Genomic DNA, 19,263 nt, shown 5'->3' with positions numbered 1-19,263 from the left:
GTCAGAATTTGTGGGTTTTTGTTTGTCCACCCGCCTCTTGAGGATCGACCACAAGTTCTCAATGGGATTAAGGTCTGGGGAGTTTCCTGGCCATGGACCCAAAATGTAGATGTTTTGTTCCCCGAGCCACTTAGTTATCACTTTTGCCTTATGGCAAGGTGCTCCATCATGCTGGAAAAGGCATTGGTTGTCACCAAACTGTTCGTGGATGGTTGGGAGAAGTTGTTCTCTGAGGATGTGTTGGTACCATTCTTTATTCATGGCTGTGTTCTTAGGCAAAAATGTGAGTGAGCCAACTCCCTTGGCTGAGAAGCAACCCCACACATGAATGGTCTCAGGATGCTTTACTGTTGGCATGACACAGGACTGATGGTAGCGCTCACCTTGTCTTCACCGGACAAGGTGTTTTCCCGGATGCCCCAAACAATCGGAAAGGGGATTCATCAGAGAAAATGACTTTACCCCAGTCCTCAGCAGACCAATCCCTGTACCTTTTGCAGAATATCAGTCTGTCCCTGATGTTTTTTCTGGAGAAGTGGCTTCTTCGCTGCCCTTCTTGACACCAGGCCATCCTCCAAAAGTCTTCGCCTCACTGTGCGTGCAGATGCACTCACACCTGCCTGCTGCCATTCCTGAGCAAGCTCTGCACTGGTGGTGCCCCGATCCCGCAGCTGAATCAACTTTAGGAGACTGTCCTGACGCTTGCTGGACTTTCTTGGGCGCCCTGACGCCTTCTTCACAACAATTGAACCTCTCTCCTTGAAGTTCTTGATGATCCGATAAATGGTTGATTTAGGTGCAATCTTACTAGCAGCAATACCCTTGCCTGTGAAGCCCTTTTTGTGCAAAGCAATGATGACGGCACGTGTTTCCTTGCAGGTAACCATGGTTAACAGAGGAAGAACAATGATTTCAAGCACCACCCTCCTTTTAAAGCTTCCAGTCTGTTATTCTAACTCAATCAGCATGACAGAGTGATCTCCAGCCTTGTCCTCGTCAACACTCTCACCTGTGTTAATGAGAGAATCACTGACATGATGGCAGCTGGTCCTTTTGTGGCAGGGCTGAAATGCAGTGGAAATGTTTTTGGGGGATTAAGTTCATTTTCATGACAAAGAGGGACTTTGCAATTAATTGCAATTCATCTGATCACTCTTCATGACATTCTGTGCAAATTGCCATCATCAAAACTGAGGCAGCAGACTTTGAAAATTAGTATGTGTCATTCTCAAAACATGAAAAAAAAATCCACACGAATCTAAAAGTATTTTTTTTATATCTTAATCATATACATCCAGCTAGCACTGTCATTCATGCATCACCAAAACAAAGTTAACATGTTCATCATCATGAGATTTGATAGCACAGATGGAGATTTACATCACGCAAAAAATACAAACTGAAATCATTCTGATGTACCTGATTACTGTAAACCGATATAATTACATGGTGGACTTGGTTCCCTCTTGATAAGAACATTATCTTCTGACTCACTAAGCTGCATCGCATCAAAGCTCCTGTTATATATAATTATATGATATCAGTCTGGCACAAGTACATTACTTCAGGTTAGTGTCTCTATTGAATAGAAGACAGTATTTAGACCCCTTCCCTTTTTCCACATTTTGTTACGTTACAGCCTTATTCTAAAATTGATTAAATTAATATTTTTCCTCAATCAATCTACACACAATACCCCATAATGACAAAGTGAAAACAGGTTTTTTAAATAAATGTTTGCAAATGTATAAAACACCTTATTTACATAAGTATTCAGACCCTTTGCTATGAGACTCGAAATTGAGCTCAGGTGCATCCTGTTTCGATAAACTTGCAGTCCACCTGTGGTAAATTCAATTGATTGGAAAGGCACACACCTGTCTATATAAGGTCCCACAGTTGACAATGCATGTCAGAGCAAAAACCAAGCCATGAGGTCGAAATAATTTTTCGTAGAGCTCCGAGACAGGATTGTGTCGAGGCACAGATCTGGGGAAGTGTACCAAAAAATGTCTGCAGCATTGAAGGTCCCCAAGAACACAGTGGCCTCCATCATTTTTAAATGGAAGAAGTTTGGAACCACCAAGACTCTTCCTAGAGCTGGCCGCCTGGCCAAACTGAGCAATCGGGGGAGTAGGGCCTTGGTCAGGGAGGTGACCAAGAACCCGATGGTCACTCTGACAGAGCTCCAGAGTTCCTCTGTGGAGATGGGAGAACCTTCCAGAAGGACAACCATCTCTGCAGCACTCCACCAATCAGGCCTTTATGGTAGAGTGGCCAGATGGAAGCCACTCCTCAGTAAAAGGCACATGACAGCCCGCTTGGAGTTTGCCAAAAGGCACCTAAAGGACTCTCAGACCATGAGAAACAAGATTCTCTGGTCTGATGAAACCAAGATTGAACTCTTTGGCCTGAATGCCAAGCATCAGGTCTGGAGGAAACCTGGCACCATCCCTACGGTGAAGCATGGTGGTGGCAGCATCATGCTGTGGGGATGTTTTTCAGCAGCATGGACTGGGAGACTAGTCAGGATCAAGGGAAAGATGAACGGAGCAAAGTACAGAGAGATCCTGGATGAAAACCTGCTCCAGAGCGCTCAGGACCTCAGACTGGGGTGAAGGTTCACCTTCTAACAGGACAACGACCCTAAGCACACAGCCAAGACAACGGAGGAGTGGCTTCGGGACAAGTCTCTGAATGTCCTTGAGTGGCCCAGCCAGAGCCCGGACTTGAACCCGATCTAACATCTCTGGAGAGACCTGAAAATAGCTGTGCAGCGACGCTCCCCATCCAACCTGACAGAGCTTGAGAGGATCTGCAGAGAAGAATGGGAGAAACTCCCCAAATACAGGTGTGCCAAGCTTGTAGCGTCACACCCAAGAAGACTCAAGGCTGTAATCGCTGCCAAAGGTGCTTCAACAAAGTACTGAGTAAAGGGTCTGAATACTTATGTAAATGCAATATTTCAGTTAATTTTTTTATAAATGTGCTAAAATGTCTAAAAACCAGTTTTTGCTTTGTCATAATGGGGTATTGATGAGGGGAAAAAAACTATTTCAGAATAAGGCTGTATGGTAACAAAACGTGGAAGTCAAGGGGTCTGAATACTTTCCAAATGCACTGAATTACACCCCCCGATTCATACTGCTACACTGGAGATATACAATGAATTTCACATCCCATTCTGCATATTCAAACAGAATCAAGCAAAACAAAAGTTACCTGAAAATATTATTTGTGTGGTTTTGTTACACAATCAACAACTTAGTGAATACAGTACAAATTAAACTAGAGTTGTATCTAGTGTACGTCCACCCAGTAGGTGGTACGGTCCCTAACCTCTCGGACGCTGGTCTAGAGATGGATGGAGGAGAAAGGCTGAAGGTTTCTCCATGCAGAGTGGCCAAATCCCTGTGGGTCCTGGTCAAAAGACAGTGCATAACATGGGGAACAGGGTGGCGTTTCAGTCCTCTCCCAGAGCACCTTGTCCTGAACGGAGACACTACCAAGAAAAACAGGCACTGCTGCGGGGGGCCTTTCGTTCTGTTACAGCCAACCAGAGGAGAATGTAACCTGGTCCTAGATCTGTTTGTGCAATCATCTGGGACCAGGCTAAGGAGGACGTACTCCGGGACAGTAGTGTTGTCTGCATAGCCAGAGCCCAGGGAAGCCAGACACATCTGGGACCAGGCTAAGGAGGACGTACTCCGGGACAGTAGTGTTGTCTGCATAGCCAGAGCCCAGGGAAGCCAGACACATCTGGGACCAGGCTAAGGAGGACGTACTCGGGACAGTAGTGTTGTCTGCATAGCCAGAGCCCAGGGAAGCCAGACACATCTGGGACCAGGCTAAGGAGGACGTACTCCGGGACAGTAGTGTTGTCTGCATAGCCAGAGCCCAGGGAAGCCAGACACATCTGGGACCAGGCTAAGGAGTACGTACTCCAAGACAGTAGTGTTGTCTGCATAGCCAGAGCCCAGGGAAGCCAGACACATCTGGGACCAGGCTAAGGAGTACGTACTCCGAGATGAAGACAGTTGTTATTGCTGAGTTTGGTAGCTCTATCCAAACTGAAACCCCTCTACCCGGATCTCTAGACCAACGACGTATATAAACATGTCTATGATCTCGACTAGCACAGAAATTAAAACTGACCCCAAGCAGCTGTCCTTCTCCGTAAGGCAAATTGAAGTTACGTGGCTTTACGCTTTTTAAAATTTATTAAGAAACATTTAAATGCCAAAAAAACAAACGTTGCATTGAACGGCTTAAGGACAAACACACCATTTCATTCAGCTTTCAAATCTAAACTCAAGCTCCTTCACAGGTTGTTGGTTAAAATTATGAGGATGAAAAGATGAAGGGAAGCTGAGGATGAAAAGATGAAGGGACTGAGAGGATGAAGGGAAGGTGAAAGGATGAAAATATGAAGGGAAGGTGAGAGGATGAAAAGATGAAGAGAAGGTGAGGATGAAAAGATGAAGAGAAGCTGAGAGGATGAAAGGATGAAGAGAAGCTGAGAGGAGGAAAGGATGAAGGGAAGCTGAGAGGATGAAAGGATGAAGGGAAGCTGAGAGGATGAAGGGAAGGTGAAAGGATGAAAAGATGAAGGGAAGGTGAGAGGATGAAGGGAAGGGAAGGTGAGAGGATGAAGGGAAGGTGAGAGGATGAAACTGCAGGTTCACACCGTGACACTAAGTACTACTATTCTCTACTAAGGTTGTAGAATTCCAGGGACTTTAAATAAATTCCCAGGTTTTCCAGAAATCCTGTTTGGAGGTTTCCTGGAATCTGGAGGGGATAAGAAGAAAATCCAGAATCCTCCAACCAGGATTTCTGGAACACCGGGGAATGTATGGAAAGTTCCTGGAAGTGTGCAACCTTCCTCTCTACCCACCCAGGCATCTCCACTGGATATCTGACAGACAGCTGGTGGGAAACAAGACAACCCAAACACAGAAACACACACTATGGATGTAGAGCAGTGGTTAGAGGTTCCACTGCAGCGGCTGTCAGTCAGTCAACCCTCCCCCTGGTGGGTATCAGAGGGTCAGTCAGTCAACCCTCCCCCTGGTGGGTATCAGAGGGTCAGTCAGTCAACCCTCCCCCTGGTGGGTATCAGAGGGTCAGTCAGTCAACCCTCCCCCTGGTGGGTATCAGAGGGTCAGTCAGTCAACCCTCCCCCTGGTGGGTATCAGAGGGTCAGTCAGTCAACCCTCCCCCTGGTGGGTATCAGAGGGTCAGTCAGTCAACCCTCCCCTGGTGGGTATCAGAGGGTCAGTCAGTCAACCCTCCCCTGGTGGGTATCAGAGGGTCAGTCAGTCAACCCTCCCCCTGGTGGGTATCAGAGGGTCAGTCAGTCAACCCCCCCCCTGGTGGGTATCAGAGGGTCAGTCAGTCAACCCTCCCCCTGGTGGGTATCAGAGGGTCAGTCAGTCAACCCCTCCCCCTGGTGGGTATCAGAGGGTCAGTCAGTCAACCCTCCCCTGGTGGGTATCAGAGGGTCAGTCAGTCAACCCTCCCCCTGGTGGGTATCAGAGGGTCAGTCAGTCAACCCTCCCCTGGTGGGTATCAGAGGGTCAGTCAGTCAACCCTCCCCTTGGTGGGTATCAGAGGGTCAGTCAGTCAACCCTCCCCCTGGTGGGTATCAGAGGGTCAGTCAGTCAACCCTCCCCCTGGTGGGTATCAGAGGGTCAGTCAGTCAACCCTCCCCCTGGTGGGTATCAGAGGGTCAGTCAGTCAACCCCTCCCCCTGGTGGGTATCAGAGGGTCAGTCAGTCAACCCTCCCCCTGGTGGGTATCAGAGGGTCAGTCAGTCAACCCTCCCCCTGGTGGGTATCAGAGGGTCAGTCAGTCAACCCTCCCCCTGGTGGGTATCAGAGGGTCAGTCAGTCAACCCTCCCCCTGGTGGGTATCAGAGGGTCAGTCAGTCAACCCTCCCCCTGGTGGGTATCAGAGGGTCAGTCAGTCAACCCTCCCCCTGGTGGGTATCAGAGGGTCAGTCAGTCAACCCCTCCCCCTGGTGGGTATCAGAGGGTCAGTCAGTCAACCCTCCCCCTGGTGGGTATCAGAGGGTCAGTCAGTCAACCCTCCCCCTGGTGGGTATCAGAGGGTCAGTCAGTCAACCCTCCCCCTGGTGGGTATCAGAGGGTCAGTCAGTCAACCCCTCCCCCTGGTGGGTATCAGAGGGTCAGTCAGTCAACCCTCCCCTGGTGGGTATCAGAGGGTCAGTCAGTCAACCCTCCCCCTGGTGGGTATCAGAGGGTCAGTCAGTCAACCCTCCCCCTGGTGGGTATCAGAGGGTCAGTCAGTCAACCCTCCCCTGGTGGGTATCAGAGGGTCAGTCAGTCAACCCTCCCCCTGGTGGGTATCAGAGGGTCAGTCAGTCAACCCTCCCCTGGTGGGTATCAGAGGGTCAGTCAGTCAACCCTCCCCTGGTGGGTATCAGAGGGTCAGTCAGTCAACCCTCCCCCTGGTGGGTATCAGAGGGTCAGTCAGTCAACCCTCCCCCTGGTGGGTATCAGAGGGTCAGTCAGTCAACCCTCCCCCTGGTGGGTATCAGAGGGTCAGTCAGTCACCCCTCCCCTGGTGGGTATCAGAGGGTCAGTCAGTCAACCCTCCCCCTGGTGGGTATCAGAGGGTCAGTCAGTCAACCCCTCCCCCTGGTGGGTATCAGAGGGTCAGTCAGTCAACCCCTCCCCCTGGTGGGTATCAGAGGGTCAGTCAGTCAACCCTCCCCCTGGTGGGTATCAGAGGGTCAGTCAGTCAACCCTCCCCCTGGTGGGTATCAGAGGGTCAGTCAGTCAACCCTCCCCCTGGTGGGTATCAGAGGGTCAGTCAGTCAACCCTCCCCCTGGTGGGTATCAGAGGGTCAGTCAGTCAACCCTCCCCTGGTGGGTATCAGAGGGTCAGTCAGTCAACCCTCCCCCTGGTGGGTATCAGAGGGTCAGTCAGTCAACCTCCCCTATCAGAGGGCCAGTACCCCCCTGGTGGGTATCAGAGGGTCAGTCAGTCAACCCTCCCCCTGGTGGGTATCAGAGGGTCAGTCAGTCATCCCAGTCGACCAGTCAGGGCCTCCAGATAGAGAGACCTGTTATCAAAGCAGGGAGATCCCTGATTATAGTCTCTCCCTTTTGACTTACCTTCAACTACATGGTAACTAACACAAACATTTCAGACATTTTCAAAAGGCACAATTGCTGCAAAGAGTTTGTTTTTCTTTTATGAACTAGATGTAGTACCCACTGGGGAGACACTGGGGAGACTGACAGAACTAGGAGAAATGACCTTTACCAACTTGTCACTGTGACCACTTGTGGTTGCTATCTAGTGCCTGAGGCCACCAACCAATCAAACACTTTTATTGAGATTTGCCAGCTTTCCTCCAGTCTAGTCTGGACACAGTCTCTCTGTAGAGAGGCTCCCTTTAGTTAGTTAGTGCTGGGCTGGCTGGGGTCTCTGTCTGTCTGTCTGTCCGCATGGCTCATCACAGCTTGTTGTCTCTGTCCAGCAGCGCCTGCAGTTGGTGCTGGCTGTCCTCGGGGAGCTCCAGGGCAGGCAGGTCATCCAGAGAGATGTCCTCGGGCATCTCCAGAGGGGGCAGGGTAGGGATGGGGATCTCCTTGTTCTTCCTCTCCTCTGACTGAGGCAGAACCCACAGCTCTGACTTCTCCAGTAAGTCTGTGTCCGCCGCGTCCCTCTTCAGCCGGATGTTCTCCCCACGCAGGCGCTGGTTGTCCTGGGTCAGCTTCTCGTTCTCTCCCGCCAGATGGTCCAGGAGGCGCCGCAGGTTGGCGATGGTGGTCTGCTGCTCCTCCAGACGGGTCTTATCATCCTTGTGGGTTTTGCTGCCGGGGCAGGGCTTGGGGGGAGGGGGGGCACCCTTGTTCTTCAGGAGGTACAGCCAGGTGTCGTACTCCCTCTCTGGGTGGCGGGGGGGCTCGCTGGTCAAGAGGCCAGGGGGCTGGTCAGTAGAGGGGTGGCTCTGGAGGACCCTGGGCTTGCCCTCCTGTCTGGTCCTCCTCCATTTCTCCTCAATCAGCCGCTGCTGCTTCACGTGGCTGTCCCTCTGGAGTGCCATGGACAGACCAGCCTGGAGGAGACAGAGACAGACAGGCCTCAGGCACAACACGACTCAACCCCTCACTACGACAACACGACTCAACCCCTCACTACTACTACACGACTCAACCCCTCACTACTACAACACGACTCAACCCCTCACTACGACAACACGACTCAACCCCTCACTACGACAACATGACTCAACCCCTCACTACGACAACACGACTCAACCCCTCACTACGACAACACGACTCAACCCCTCACTACTACAACACGACTCAACCCCTCACTACGACAACACGACTCAACCCCTCACTACGACAACACGACTCAACCCCTCACTACTACAACACGACTCAACCCCTCACTACTACAACACGACTCAACCCCTCACTACTACAACACGACTCAACCCCTCACTACGACAACACGACTCAACCCCTCACTACGACAACATGACTCAACCCCTCACTACGACAACATGACTCAACCCCTCACTACGACAACATGACTCAACCCCTCACTACGACAACACGACTCAACCCCTCACTACGACAACACGACTCAACCCCTCACTACGACAACATGACTCAACCCCTCACTACGACAACACGACTCAACCCCTCACTACTACAACACGACTCAACCCCTCACTACGACAACATGACTCAACCCCTCACTACTACAACACGACTCAACCCCTCACTACGACAACACGACTCAACCCCTCACTACGACAACACGACTCAACCCCTCACTACGACAACATGACTCAACCCCTCACTACGACAACATGACTCAACCCCTCACTACGACAACATGACTCAACCCCTCACTACTAAGACGACATGACTCAACCCCTCACTACTACTACATTTAAGTCATTTAGCAGACGCTCTTATCCAGAGCGACTTACAGTTAGTGAGTGCATACATTTTCATACTGGCCCCCCGTGGGAAACGAACCCACAACCCTGCCGTTGCAAGCGCCATGCTCTACCAACTGAGCTACAGGGGACTACTACTACTACAACAACATGACTCAACACCAAACCTCTGGCATTCAGCTAGGGTAATGCTCTAGTAGCGGTATGCTTTATTCAAATAAAAGACAGAACTAAGTTGACCAAATAATGTTTTGATTTGTCTGCACAAAATCTACATCCTGTAAGTAATTAATGGTATTCTAGGGTGTTAATATTGTTGTAGAATATTATTTGGTAAATATTGATCAACAGCAGCCCAGGAGGTCATGGCTGAGGTCCAAGAGTGTGACATTCACAACACCCTACTGAGCCCAGACTCACCTGTTCACACTCGGTCAGCGTCATGGCTTCCCTCAGCAGCTCTGCAACACACACACACAAATCACTTACTAGGCCGGCATTAAACATCTCTATCTGGAGCATTAAACATCTCTATCTGGAGCATTATATAGTATGAATGTATTATAACAGCATACAGTCCATTTCTGTCCAGAATGACATTGAAGTCACCCAGCTAGCTTCTACTTTTAGCTTCTTGTTTATTTGTGTTGCAAACAGAGCACACAACACTTCTCCTAATGTTCTCAGTATCTGTTCCATTATCTCTATGTAGCTTTTAGTCAGTCAGTCAGATGGACAGACAGACAGACGTTCAAAAGTTTGGGGTCACTTAGAAATGTCCTTGTTTTCGAAAGAAACATTTTGTCTATTAAAATAACATCAAATTGATCAGAAATACAGTGTAAACATTGTTAATGTTGTAAATGGCTATTGTAGCTGGAAACGGCTGATTTTTTTATGGAATATCTACATAGGCGTACAGAGGCACATTATCAGCAACCATCAGTCCTGTGTTCCAATGGCACGTTGTGTTTGCTAATCCAAGTTTATCATTTAAAAAAAGGCTAATTGATCATTAGAAAACCCGTTTGCAATTATGTTAGCACAGCTGAAAACTGTTGTGCTGATTAAAGAAGCAATAAAACTGGCCTTTTTGAGACTAGTTGAGTATCTGGAGCATCAGGTTCGATTACAGGATCAAAATGGCCAGAAACAAATAACTTTCTGACACTCGTCAGGCTATTCTTGTTCTTAGAAATGAAGGCTATTCCATGCGAGAAATTGCCAAGAAACTGAAGATCTCGTACAGACACTGGACAGAGGAAGATTGGAAAAAAGTGTTATCGACAGACGAATCGAAGTTTGAGGTGTTTGGATCACAAAGAAGAACATTTGTGAGACGCAAACCAAATGAAAAGATGCTGGAGGAGTGCTTGATGCCATCTGTCAAGCATGGTGGAGGCAATGTGATGGTCTGGGGGTGCTTTGGTGGTGGTAAAGTGGGAGATTTGTATAGGGTAAAAGGGATCTTGAAGAAGGAAGGCTATCACTCCATTTTGCAACGCCATGCCATACCCTGTGGACAGCGCTTGATTGGAGCCAATTTCCTCCTACAACAGGACAATGACCCAAAGCACAGCTCCAAACTATGCAAGAACTATTTAGAGAAGAAGCAGTCAGCTGGTATTCTATCTATAATGGAGTGGCCAGCACAGTCACCGGATCTCAACCCTATTGAGCTGTTGTGGGAGCAGCTTGACCGTATGGTACGTAAGAAGTGCCCATCAAGCCAATCCAACTTGTGCGAGGTGCTTCAGGAAGCATGGGGTGAAATCTCTTCAGATTACCTCAACAAATTGACAACTAGAATGCCAAAGGTCTGCAAGGCTGTAATTGCTGCAAATGGAGGATTCTTTGATGAAAGCAAAGTTTGAAGGACAATTATTATTTCAATTAAAAATCATTATTTCTAAGTGACCCCAAAATTTTGAACGGTAGTGTGTGTGGATACAGTTGAAGTCGGAAGTTTACATACACTTGGTGTCCACATCACCAACGAACTATCATGGTCCAAACACACCAAGACAGTCGTGAAGAGGGCACGACAAAGCCTATTCCCCCTCAGGAGACTGAAAAGATTTGGCATGGGTCCTCAGATCCTCAAAAAAGTATAAAGCTGCACCATCGAGAGCATCCTGACTGGTTGCATCACCGCCTGGTATGGCAACTGCTTGGCCTCCGACCGCAAGGCACTACAGAGGGTAGTGCGTACGGCCCAGTACATCACTGGGGCCAAGCTTCCTGCCATCCAGGACCTCTATACCAGGCGGTGTCAGAGGAAGGCCCTCAAAATTGTCAAAGACTCCAGCCACCCTAATCATAGACTGTTCTCTCTGCTACCGCACGGCAAGCGGTACCGGAGTGCCAAGTCTAGGTCCAAAAGACTTCTCAACAGCTTCTACCCCCAAGCCATAAGACTCCTGAACAGCTAATCATGGCTACCCGGACTATTTGCACTGCCCCCCCCACCCCATCCTTTTTACGCTGCTGCTACTCTGTTAATTATTTATGCATAGTCACTTTAACTCTACCCACATGTACATATTACCTCAACTACCTCAACTAGCCGGTGCCCCCGCACATTGACTCTGCAACGGTACCCCCCTGTATATATAGCCTCCCTACTGTCACTTTATTTTACTTCTGCTCTTTTTTTCTCAACACTTTTTTTGTTGTTGTTTTATTTTTACTTTTTTTTTGTTGAAAATAAATGCACTGTTGGTTAAGGGCTGTAAGTAAGCATTTCACTGTAATGTCTGCACCTGTTGTATTCGGCGCATGTGACCAATAACATTTGATTTGATTTGATTTGACTTAGATTGGAGTCATTAAAACTCGTTTTTCAAACACTCCACAAATTCCTTGTTAACAAACTATAGTTTTGGCAAGTCGGTTAGGCCATCTACTTCGTGCATGACAAGTAATTTTTCCAAAAATTGTTTACAGACAGATTATTTCACTTTATCACAATTCCAGTGGGTCAGAAGTTTACATATAATAGGTTGACTGTTCCTTTAAACAGCTTGGAAAATTCCAGGAAATTATGTCATGGCTTTAGAAGCTTCTGATAGGCTAATTGACATCATTGGAGGTGTACCTGTGGATGTATTTCAAGGCCTACCTTCAAACTTGTAGACCTCCACAAGTCTGGTTCATCCTTGGGAGCAATTTCCAAACACCTGAAGGTACCACGTTCATCTGTACAAACAATAGTACGCAAGTATAAACACCATGGGACCATGCAGCCGTCATACCGCTCAGGAAGGAGACGCGTTCTGTCTCCTAGAGATGAACGTACTTTGGTGCGAAAAGTGCAAATCAGTCCCAGAACAACAGCAAAGGACTTTGTGCAGATGCTGGAGGAAACAGGTACAAAAGTATCTATACCCACAGTAAAACAAGTCCTATATCGACATAACCTGAAAGGCCGCTCAGCAAGGAAGAAGCCACTGCTCCAAAACCGCCATAAAAAAAGCCAGACTACGGTTTGCAACTGCACATGGGGACAAAGATCGTACTTTTTGGAGAAATGTCCTCTGGTCTGATGAAAAAGGAGGTATATTGCAAGCCGAAGAACATCATCCCAACCGTGAAGCACGGGGGTGGCAACATCATGCTGTGGGGGTGCTTTGCTGCAGGAGGAACTGGTGCACTTCACAAAATAGATGACTTCATGAGGAAGGAAAATTATGTGGATATATTGAAGCAACATCTCAAGACATCAGTCAGGAAGTTAAAGCTTGGTCGCAAATGGGTCTTCCAAATGGACAATGACCCCAAGCATACTTCCAAAGTTGTGGCAAAATGGCTTAAGGACAACAAGGTCAAGGTATTGGAGTCGCCATCACAAAGCCCTGACCTCAATCCTATAGAAACTTTGTGGGCAGAACTGAAAAAGCGTGTGCGAGCAAGGAGGCCTACAAACCTGACTCAGTTACACAAGCTCTGTCAGGAGGAATGGGCCAAAATTCACCCAACTTATTGTGGGAAGCTTGTGGAAGGCTACCCGAAACGTTTGACCCAATTTAAAGGCAATGCTACCAAATACTAATTGAGTGTATGTAAACTTCTGACCCACTGGGAATGTGATGAAAGAAATAAAAGCTTAAATAAATCATTCTCTACTATTATTCTGACATTTCACATTCTTAAAATAAAGTGGTGATCCTAACTGACCTAAGACAGGGAATTTTTACTAGGATTAAATGTCAGGAATTGTGAAAAACTGAGTTTAAATGTATTTGGCTAAGGTGTATGTAAACTTCCGACTTCAACTGTATATAGTCTGTCAGACGCCGGCCCTATATATAGTCTGTCAGACGCCGGCCCTATATATAGTCTGTCAGACGCCGGCCCTATATATAGTCTGTCAGACGCCGGCCCTATATATAGTCTGTCAGACATTGGGGTTGTTAGCTGGTATAACTTTTATAACACAATGGATTTTCCTAGGGCATGTTTATTTTTGCCCTGATGTCCCTGGAGATTGAACTGGCACACATGGTGAGAACCCTGAACACTCCACAACACTACAGAATGCTCCTAAACCCACCAGGACGCTCCTAAACGTCCTAAACCCACCAGGACGCTCCTAAACCCACCAGGACGCTCCTAAACCCACCAGGACGCTCCTAAACCCACCAGGACGCTCCTAAACCCTCCAGGACGCTACTAAACCCACCAGGACGCTACTAAACCCACCAGGACGCTCCTAAACCCTCCAGGACGCTCCTAAACCCCCCAGGACGCTCCTAAACCCACCAGGACGCTCCTAAACCCTCCAGGACGCTCCACACTTCAGAATGCTACTAAACCCACCAGGACGCTCCTAAACCCACCAGGACGCTACTAAACCCACCAGAACGCTCCTAAACCCTCCAGAACGCTCCTAAAACCTCCAGAACGCTCCACACTACTACAGGACGCTCCACACTTCAGAATGCTACTAAACCCACCAGGACGCTCCTAAACCCACCAGGACGCTCCTAAACCCCCCAGGACGCTCCTAAACCCACCAGGACGCTCCTAAACCCCCCAGGACGCTCCTAAACCCACCAGGACGCTCCTAAACCCTCCAGGACGCTCCTAAACCCACCAGGACGCTACTAAACCCACCAGGACGCTCCTAAACCCACCAGGACGCTACTAAACCCACCAGGACGCTCCACACTACAGAATGCTCCTAAACCCACCAGGACGCTCCTAAACCCACCAGGACGCTCCTAAACCCACCAGGACGCTCCTAAACCCACCAGAACACTACTAAACCCACCAGAACACTACTAAACCCTCCAGAACGCTACTAAACGCTCCTAAACTATACAGAACACTCCAGAATGCTCCTAAACGCTCCCCACTCCAGAACGCTCCAGAACACTACTACAGAACGCTCCAGAACACTACTACAGAACGCTCCAGAACACTACTACAGAACGCTCCACACTACTACAGAACGCTACTAAACACTACAGAACGCTCCACACTACTACAGAACGCTCCACACTACTACAGAACGCTCCACACTACTACAGAACGCTCCACACTACTACAGAACGCTCCACACTACTACAGAACGCTCCACACTACTACAGAACGCTACTAAACACTACTACAGAACGCTACTAAACACTACTACAGAACGCTCCACACTACTACAGAACGCTCCACACTACTACAGAACGCTCCACACTACTACAGAACGCTCCACACTACTACAGAACGCTACTAAACACTACAGAACGCTACTAAACACTACTACAGAACGCTCCACACTACTACAGAACGCTCCACACTACTACAGAACGCTCCACACTACTACAGAACGCTCCACACTACTACAGAACGCTACTAAACACTACAGAACGCTACTAAACACTACAGAACGCTCCACACTACTACAGAACGCTCCACACTACTACAGAACGCTCCACACTACTACAGAACACTCCACACTACTACAGAACGCTACTAAACACTACAGAACGCTCCACACTACTACAGAACGCTCCACACTACTACAGAACGCTCCACACTACTACAGAACGCTCCACACTACTACAGAACGCTCAACACTACTACAGAACGCTCCACACTACTACAGAACGCTCCACACTACTACAGAACGCTACTAAACACTACAGAACGCTACTAAACACTACAGAACGCTCCACACTACTACAGAACGCTCCACACTACTACAGAACGCTCCACACTACTACAGAACGCTCCACACTACTACAGAACACTCCACACTACTACAGAACGCTACTAAACACTACAGAACGCTCCACACTACTACAGAACGCTCCACACTACTACAGAACGCTCCACACTACTACAGAACGCTCCACACTACTACAGAACGCTCCACACTACTACAGAACGCTCCACACTACTACAGAACGCTACTAAACACTACAGAACGCTCCACACTACTACAGAACGCTCCACACTACTACAGAACGCTCCACACTACTACAGAACGCTCCACACTACTACAGAACGGTCCACACTACTACAGAACGCTCCACACTACTACAGAACGCTCCACACTACTACAGAACGCTCCACACTACTACAGAACGCTACTAAACACTACAGAACGCTCCACACTACTACAGAACGCTACAGAACGCTCCACACTACTACAGAACGCTACTAAACACTACAGAACGCTCCACACTACTACAGAACACTCCTAAACACTACAACAGAACGCTCCACACTACTACAGAACGCTACTAAACACTACAGAACGCTCCACACTACTACAAAACGCTCCACACTACTACAAAACGCTCCACACTACTACAGAACGCTACTAAACACTACAGAACGCTACTAAACACTACAACAGAACGCTCCACACTACTACAGAACGCTACTAAACACTACAGAACGCTACTAAACACTACAGAACGCTACTAAACACTACAGAACGCTCCACACTACTACAGAACGCTACTAAACCCTCCAGAACGCTCCACACTACTACAGAACGCTCCACACTACTACAGAACGCTCCACACTACTACAGAACGCTCCACACTACTACAGAACGCTCCACACTACTACAGAACGCTACTAAACACTACAGAACGCTCCACACTACTACAGAACGCTCCACACTACTACAGAACGCTACTAAACACAACAGAACGCTCCATACTACTACATAACGCTCCTAAACACTACAACAAAACGCTCCACACTACTACAGAACGCTACTAAACACTACAGAACGCTACTAAACACTACAGAACGCTACTAAACACTACAGAACGCTACTAAACACTACAGAACGCTACTAAACACTACAACAGAACGCTCCACACTACTACAGAACGCTACTAAACACTACAGAACGCTCCACACTACTACAGAACGCTACTAAACACTACAGAACGCTACTAAACACTACAGAACGCTACAGAATACTACTAAACACTCCACACTACAGAACATTACAGAAAACTCTCCAGAACACTCCACACCACTAAACACTCCAGACTACTAAACACTCCCACTCCAGAACGCTACTAAACACTCCAGAACACTACAGAACACTCCAGAACGCTACTAAACACTCCAGAACACTCCTAAACACTACAGAACACTCCAGAACGCTACTAAACACTCCAGAACACTCCTAAACACTACAGAATGCTACAGAACACTACTAAACACTCCACACTACAGAACACTACAGAACTCTACTCCACACTACAGAACTCTACTCCACACTACAGAACTCTACTCCACACTACAGAACTCTACTCCACACTACAGAACACTAATCCACACTACAGAACACTAATCCACACTACAGAACACTACTAAACACTCCACACTACTAAACATTACAGAACGCTACAGATCGCTACAGAATGCTCCAGAACGCTACAGATCGCTCCAGAATGCTCCAGAACGCTACAGATCGCTCCAGAATGCTCCAGAACGCTACAGATCGCTACAGTATACAGAGCAGGAAATAGTTGTGTTATTATTCTCCTGGTGACGATGGCGCAAATGGGTTTAATCCCGGATCATAATCTGTTACCGGTCTGACATCTTGAGGAAGTGGGTTGTGTGTGAGTTGTTTCAGTCTGACAGTCATTAATAGTCTCAAAATGTAACTCAGAATGTCCAATTACATCATGGAAAGACAATCCAAATTCAGAATGTGTCAATCTCTAATATGTATTATTATTCACAGAATGGTGAAATAAAACAAGTTCAGTAGACTGAAGACACACCTGCAGCTTTCCCATGGCAGGAAATAGCTTCTTCATATTTACCAGCTGCCAACAAACGGTCTGCCTTCCTGGACTGCTGATGGGCCTGAGAGGAGATGGGGAGTGGAGGGGAGAGAGATCTCATAACAACATATTTGTCTTATCTTACCTACAAATGCACAAATCCTGCCCTTCCAGATCAGACTGTAAAGTACTTCTACACCAGAGAAGTGCTGGCAAGAGAGGCTTTCTAAACCATATCAGAAGGGGTCTCATGTCTTAGAAGTCCCATCAGTCCTAATTTAATGTCTGCACAATTGGAAAATAGGTATACATATAATGTGCAAGAAAATGTTTACTTCGTGTCAGAATGGAACAAAATACCTTGATGTTGGTAAAGTGCTGTCATTTAAAGGATTGATTATTATATTCTTAGCTATGAGTCTAACGATGGCTAACTAGCTAATAAAAGTTAAAGGACGGATGAAAGGAGAAGTATCTTTGGCTTAAGCTTTTCTCGTCTGGTTCCTCTTTCGCAATATGTTTACTTCTTTAGTTAGCTAGCTAGCTGCCTACTGTTCGTTACATATAGATATAACGTTAGCTAGCTAGCTAGATACACGTTTTGACCAACTCGAGAATAAAGCCTTTAGCTAGGTGAGCTCTCATGTCAGCTGGAAGCTTATTTGGCTACCTGTCTTTAATTAACATTACCGTTCCCTAGCTAGTTGACTGGCTACAATCTTAGCTAGCTAAATTGACTAACGTTAGCCAGTTAGCTACGTTAATATACAGCCAAAACCACAACATATCTGGCTAGCTAACAAACCTTGGCACTTTGTGTTGGACTATCTAGAAGGCCACAGAGATAAGTGTGATATAAACACCGAGGTCAATCACCCCCTGGCTTTGTTTGGAAATAAAACCAAGGGCTAACGTTGGCTCGCTTTCTCGGGGTGTTAGTTAGCTAGCCTGTTGGCCTCCTAGATATTGCAACGTAAACAGAAACTTACGAGGTTTAGAGGACTGTCCACTACCTCCATATTCTTCAAGAGTAAAAACTACATGAAACGTCTTGTAGTCCCTCGCAGACGGTCATCGGCGCTACTGTTTTATTCCGGGACCAAAGATTCTGGTTAAACCGGGCTGCTAAAATTATAAAACGGTTAAAACATTCAGGACAACTAGCTAGCTAGCCAGTTAAACAAGGTCATGCCTAGATGGGATACAGCTTTTGTCAAATTGATGTCAAAAGTATATATATATTTTTTTTTTGCATTGTAGCTAACCCTAACTCTTTTCCTAGCCTTAACCTAATTATCCTAACCTGCTTCGTTAATTATCCTAATCTGCGTCATAAATCCTTCTAAACCTGCTACGAAAAGTCAATTTTGACAAAAGCTGTATCCTTTCTAAACACCACCGCTCAAAAACGACAAATAACGTGGTGACGTTACAATATTCTCGGCGTAATTTCCTAACTTCCGTTTTTTGACAGCGACAACACAGATTAGAACAATGAGACAGATATTTCACCGGATGTATAAATATGAAGCATCCGGTTGGCGTTTCCACTCACTACGAAATATGGCGATGAGAGGAAGCCCCGGTGGCCGGCAGTGGGAGAAGATGGAGTGAGATGGATTTTGGCCGACATTCTGCAAATGTTCTCATCAATGAAACATTTGATTCTCCATACAGTATTTTTTTTCTCCAAAAGTATAAATCTGTAACAAACAGAGTGGACTGCGTTTTGTAGACTTTACCCAAAGTTTTCATAAGGTTGCGTTGTTTAGAAGGAGTGCATGGGCGAATTCAGTTACTGCACATGCGCACTCACAGAGTAGGCGTTGCCTAACTCGCATATGCAAATTCATGATAGAACGCGCCAGCAGGATCTCACTAGGTCGTGCTTGGCTCCGCCCACTATGATTAATTTGCTCTCATTGGAAACGAAAGTCTCTGGTCTATCTTGGGTTAGTTATATTGCTTTATCTTGGCCAGGTCGCAGTTGTAAATGAGAACTTGTTCTCAACTGGCTTACCTGGTTAAACAAAATAATTACAAAAAAATATATAT

At 47.2% G+C, this 19,263-nt stretch overlaps 2 protein-coding genes across 4 annotated transcripts; one reads left to right on the top strand and one right to left on the bottom strand.

The window, feature by feature from the left end:
• Positions 1-4,868: 4,868 nt before the first annotated feature.
• LOC123486547 (leucine-rich repeat extensin-like protein 5) lies at positions 4,869-7,179 on the top strand. The gene is made up of 2 exons (XM_045217871.1): positions 4,869-6,928; positions 6,988-7,179. Exons 1-2 carry the CDS (start codon positions 4,971-4,973, stop codon positions 7,082-7,084), a joined length of 2,055 nt encoding a protein of 684 aa, XP_045073806.1. The 5' UTR covers positions 4,869-4,970; the 3' UTR covers positions 7,085-7,179.
• A 300-nt stretch (positions 7,180-7,479) lies between these two features.
• Positions 7,480-18,433, bottom strand: LOC123486548 (nuclear receptor-binding factor 2-like). 3 transcript variants are annotated; one of them, XM_045217873.1, is made up of 4 exons: positions 18,222-18,433; positions 17,206-17,290; positions 9,371-9,411; positions 7,480-8,092 (listed from the first exon to the last, which is right to left on the bottom strand). In XM_045217873.1, exons 1-4 carry the CDS (start codon positions 18,225-18,227, stop codon positions 7,487-7,489), a joined length of 738 nt encoding a protein of 245 aa, XP_045073808.1. In that variant the 5' UTR covers positions 18,228-18,433; the 3' UTR covers positions 7,480-7,486. The 3 variants fall into 3 exon arrangements, with proteins under 3 accessions (XP_045073808.1, XP_045073807.1, XP_045073809.1); XM_045217872.1 differs by having other exon boundaries at positions 18,198-18,431; XM_045217874.1 differs by lacking the exon at positions 17,206-17,290 and having other exon boundaries at positions 18,198-18,432.
• Positions 18,434-19,263: the final 830 nt, after the last annotated feature.

This window comes from Coregonus clupeaformis, unplaced genomic scaffold (assembly GCF_020615455.1).
Source record: "Coregonus clupeaformis isolate EN_2021a unplaced genomic scaffold, ASM2061545v1 scaf1261, whole genome shotgun sequence".
NCBI lineage: Eukaryota > Metazoa > Chordata > Actinopteri > Salmoniformes > Salmonidae > Coregonus > Coregonus clupeaformis.
This window is presented reverse-complemented; position numbering and strand designations above follow the sequence as displayed.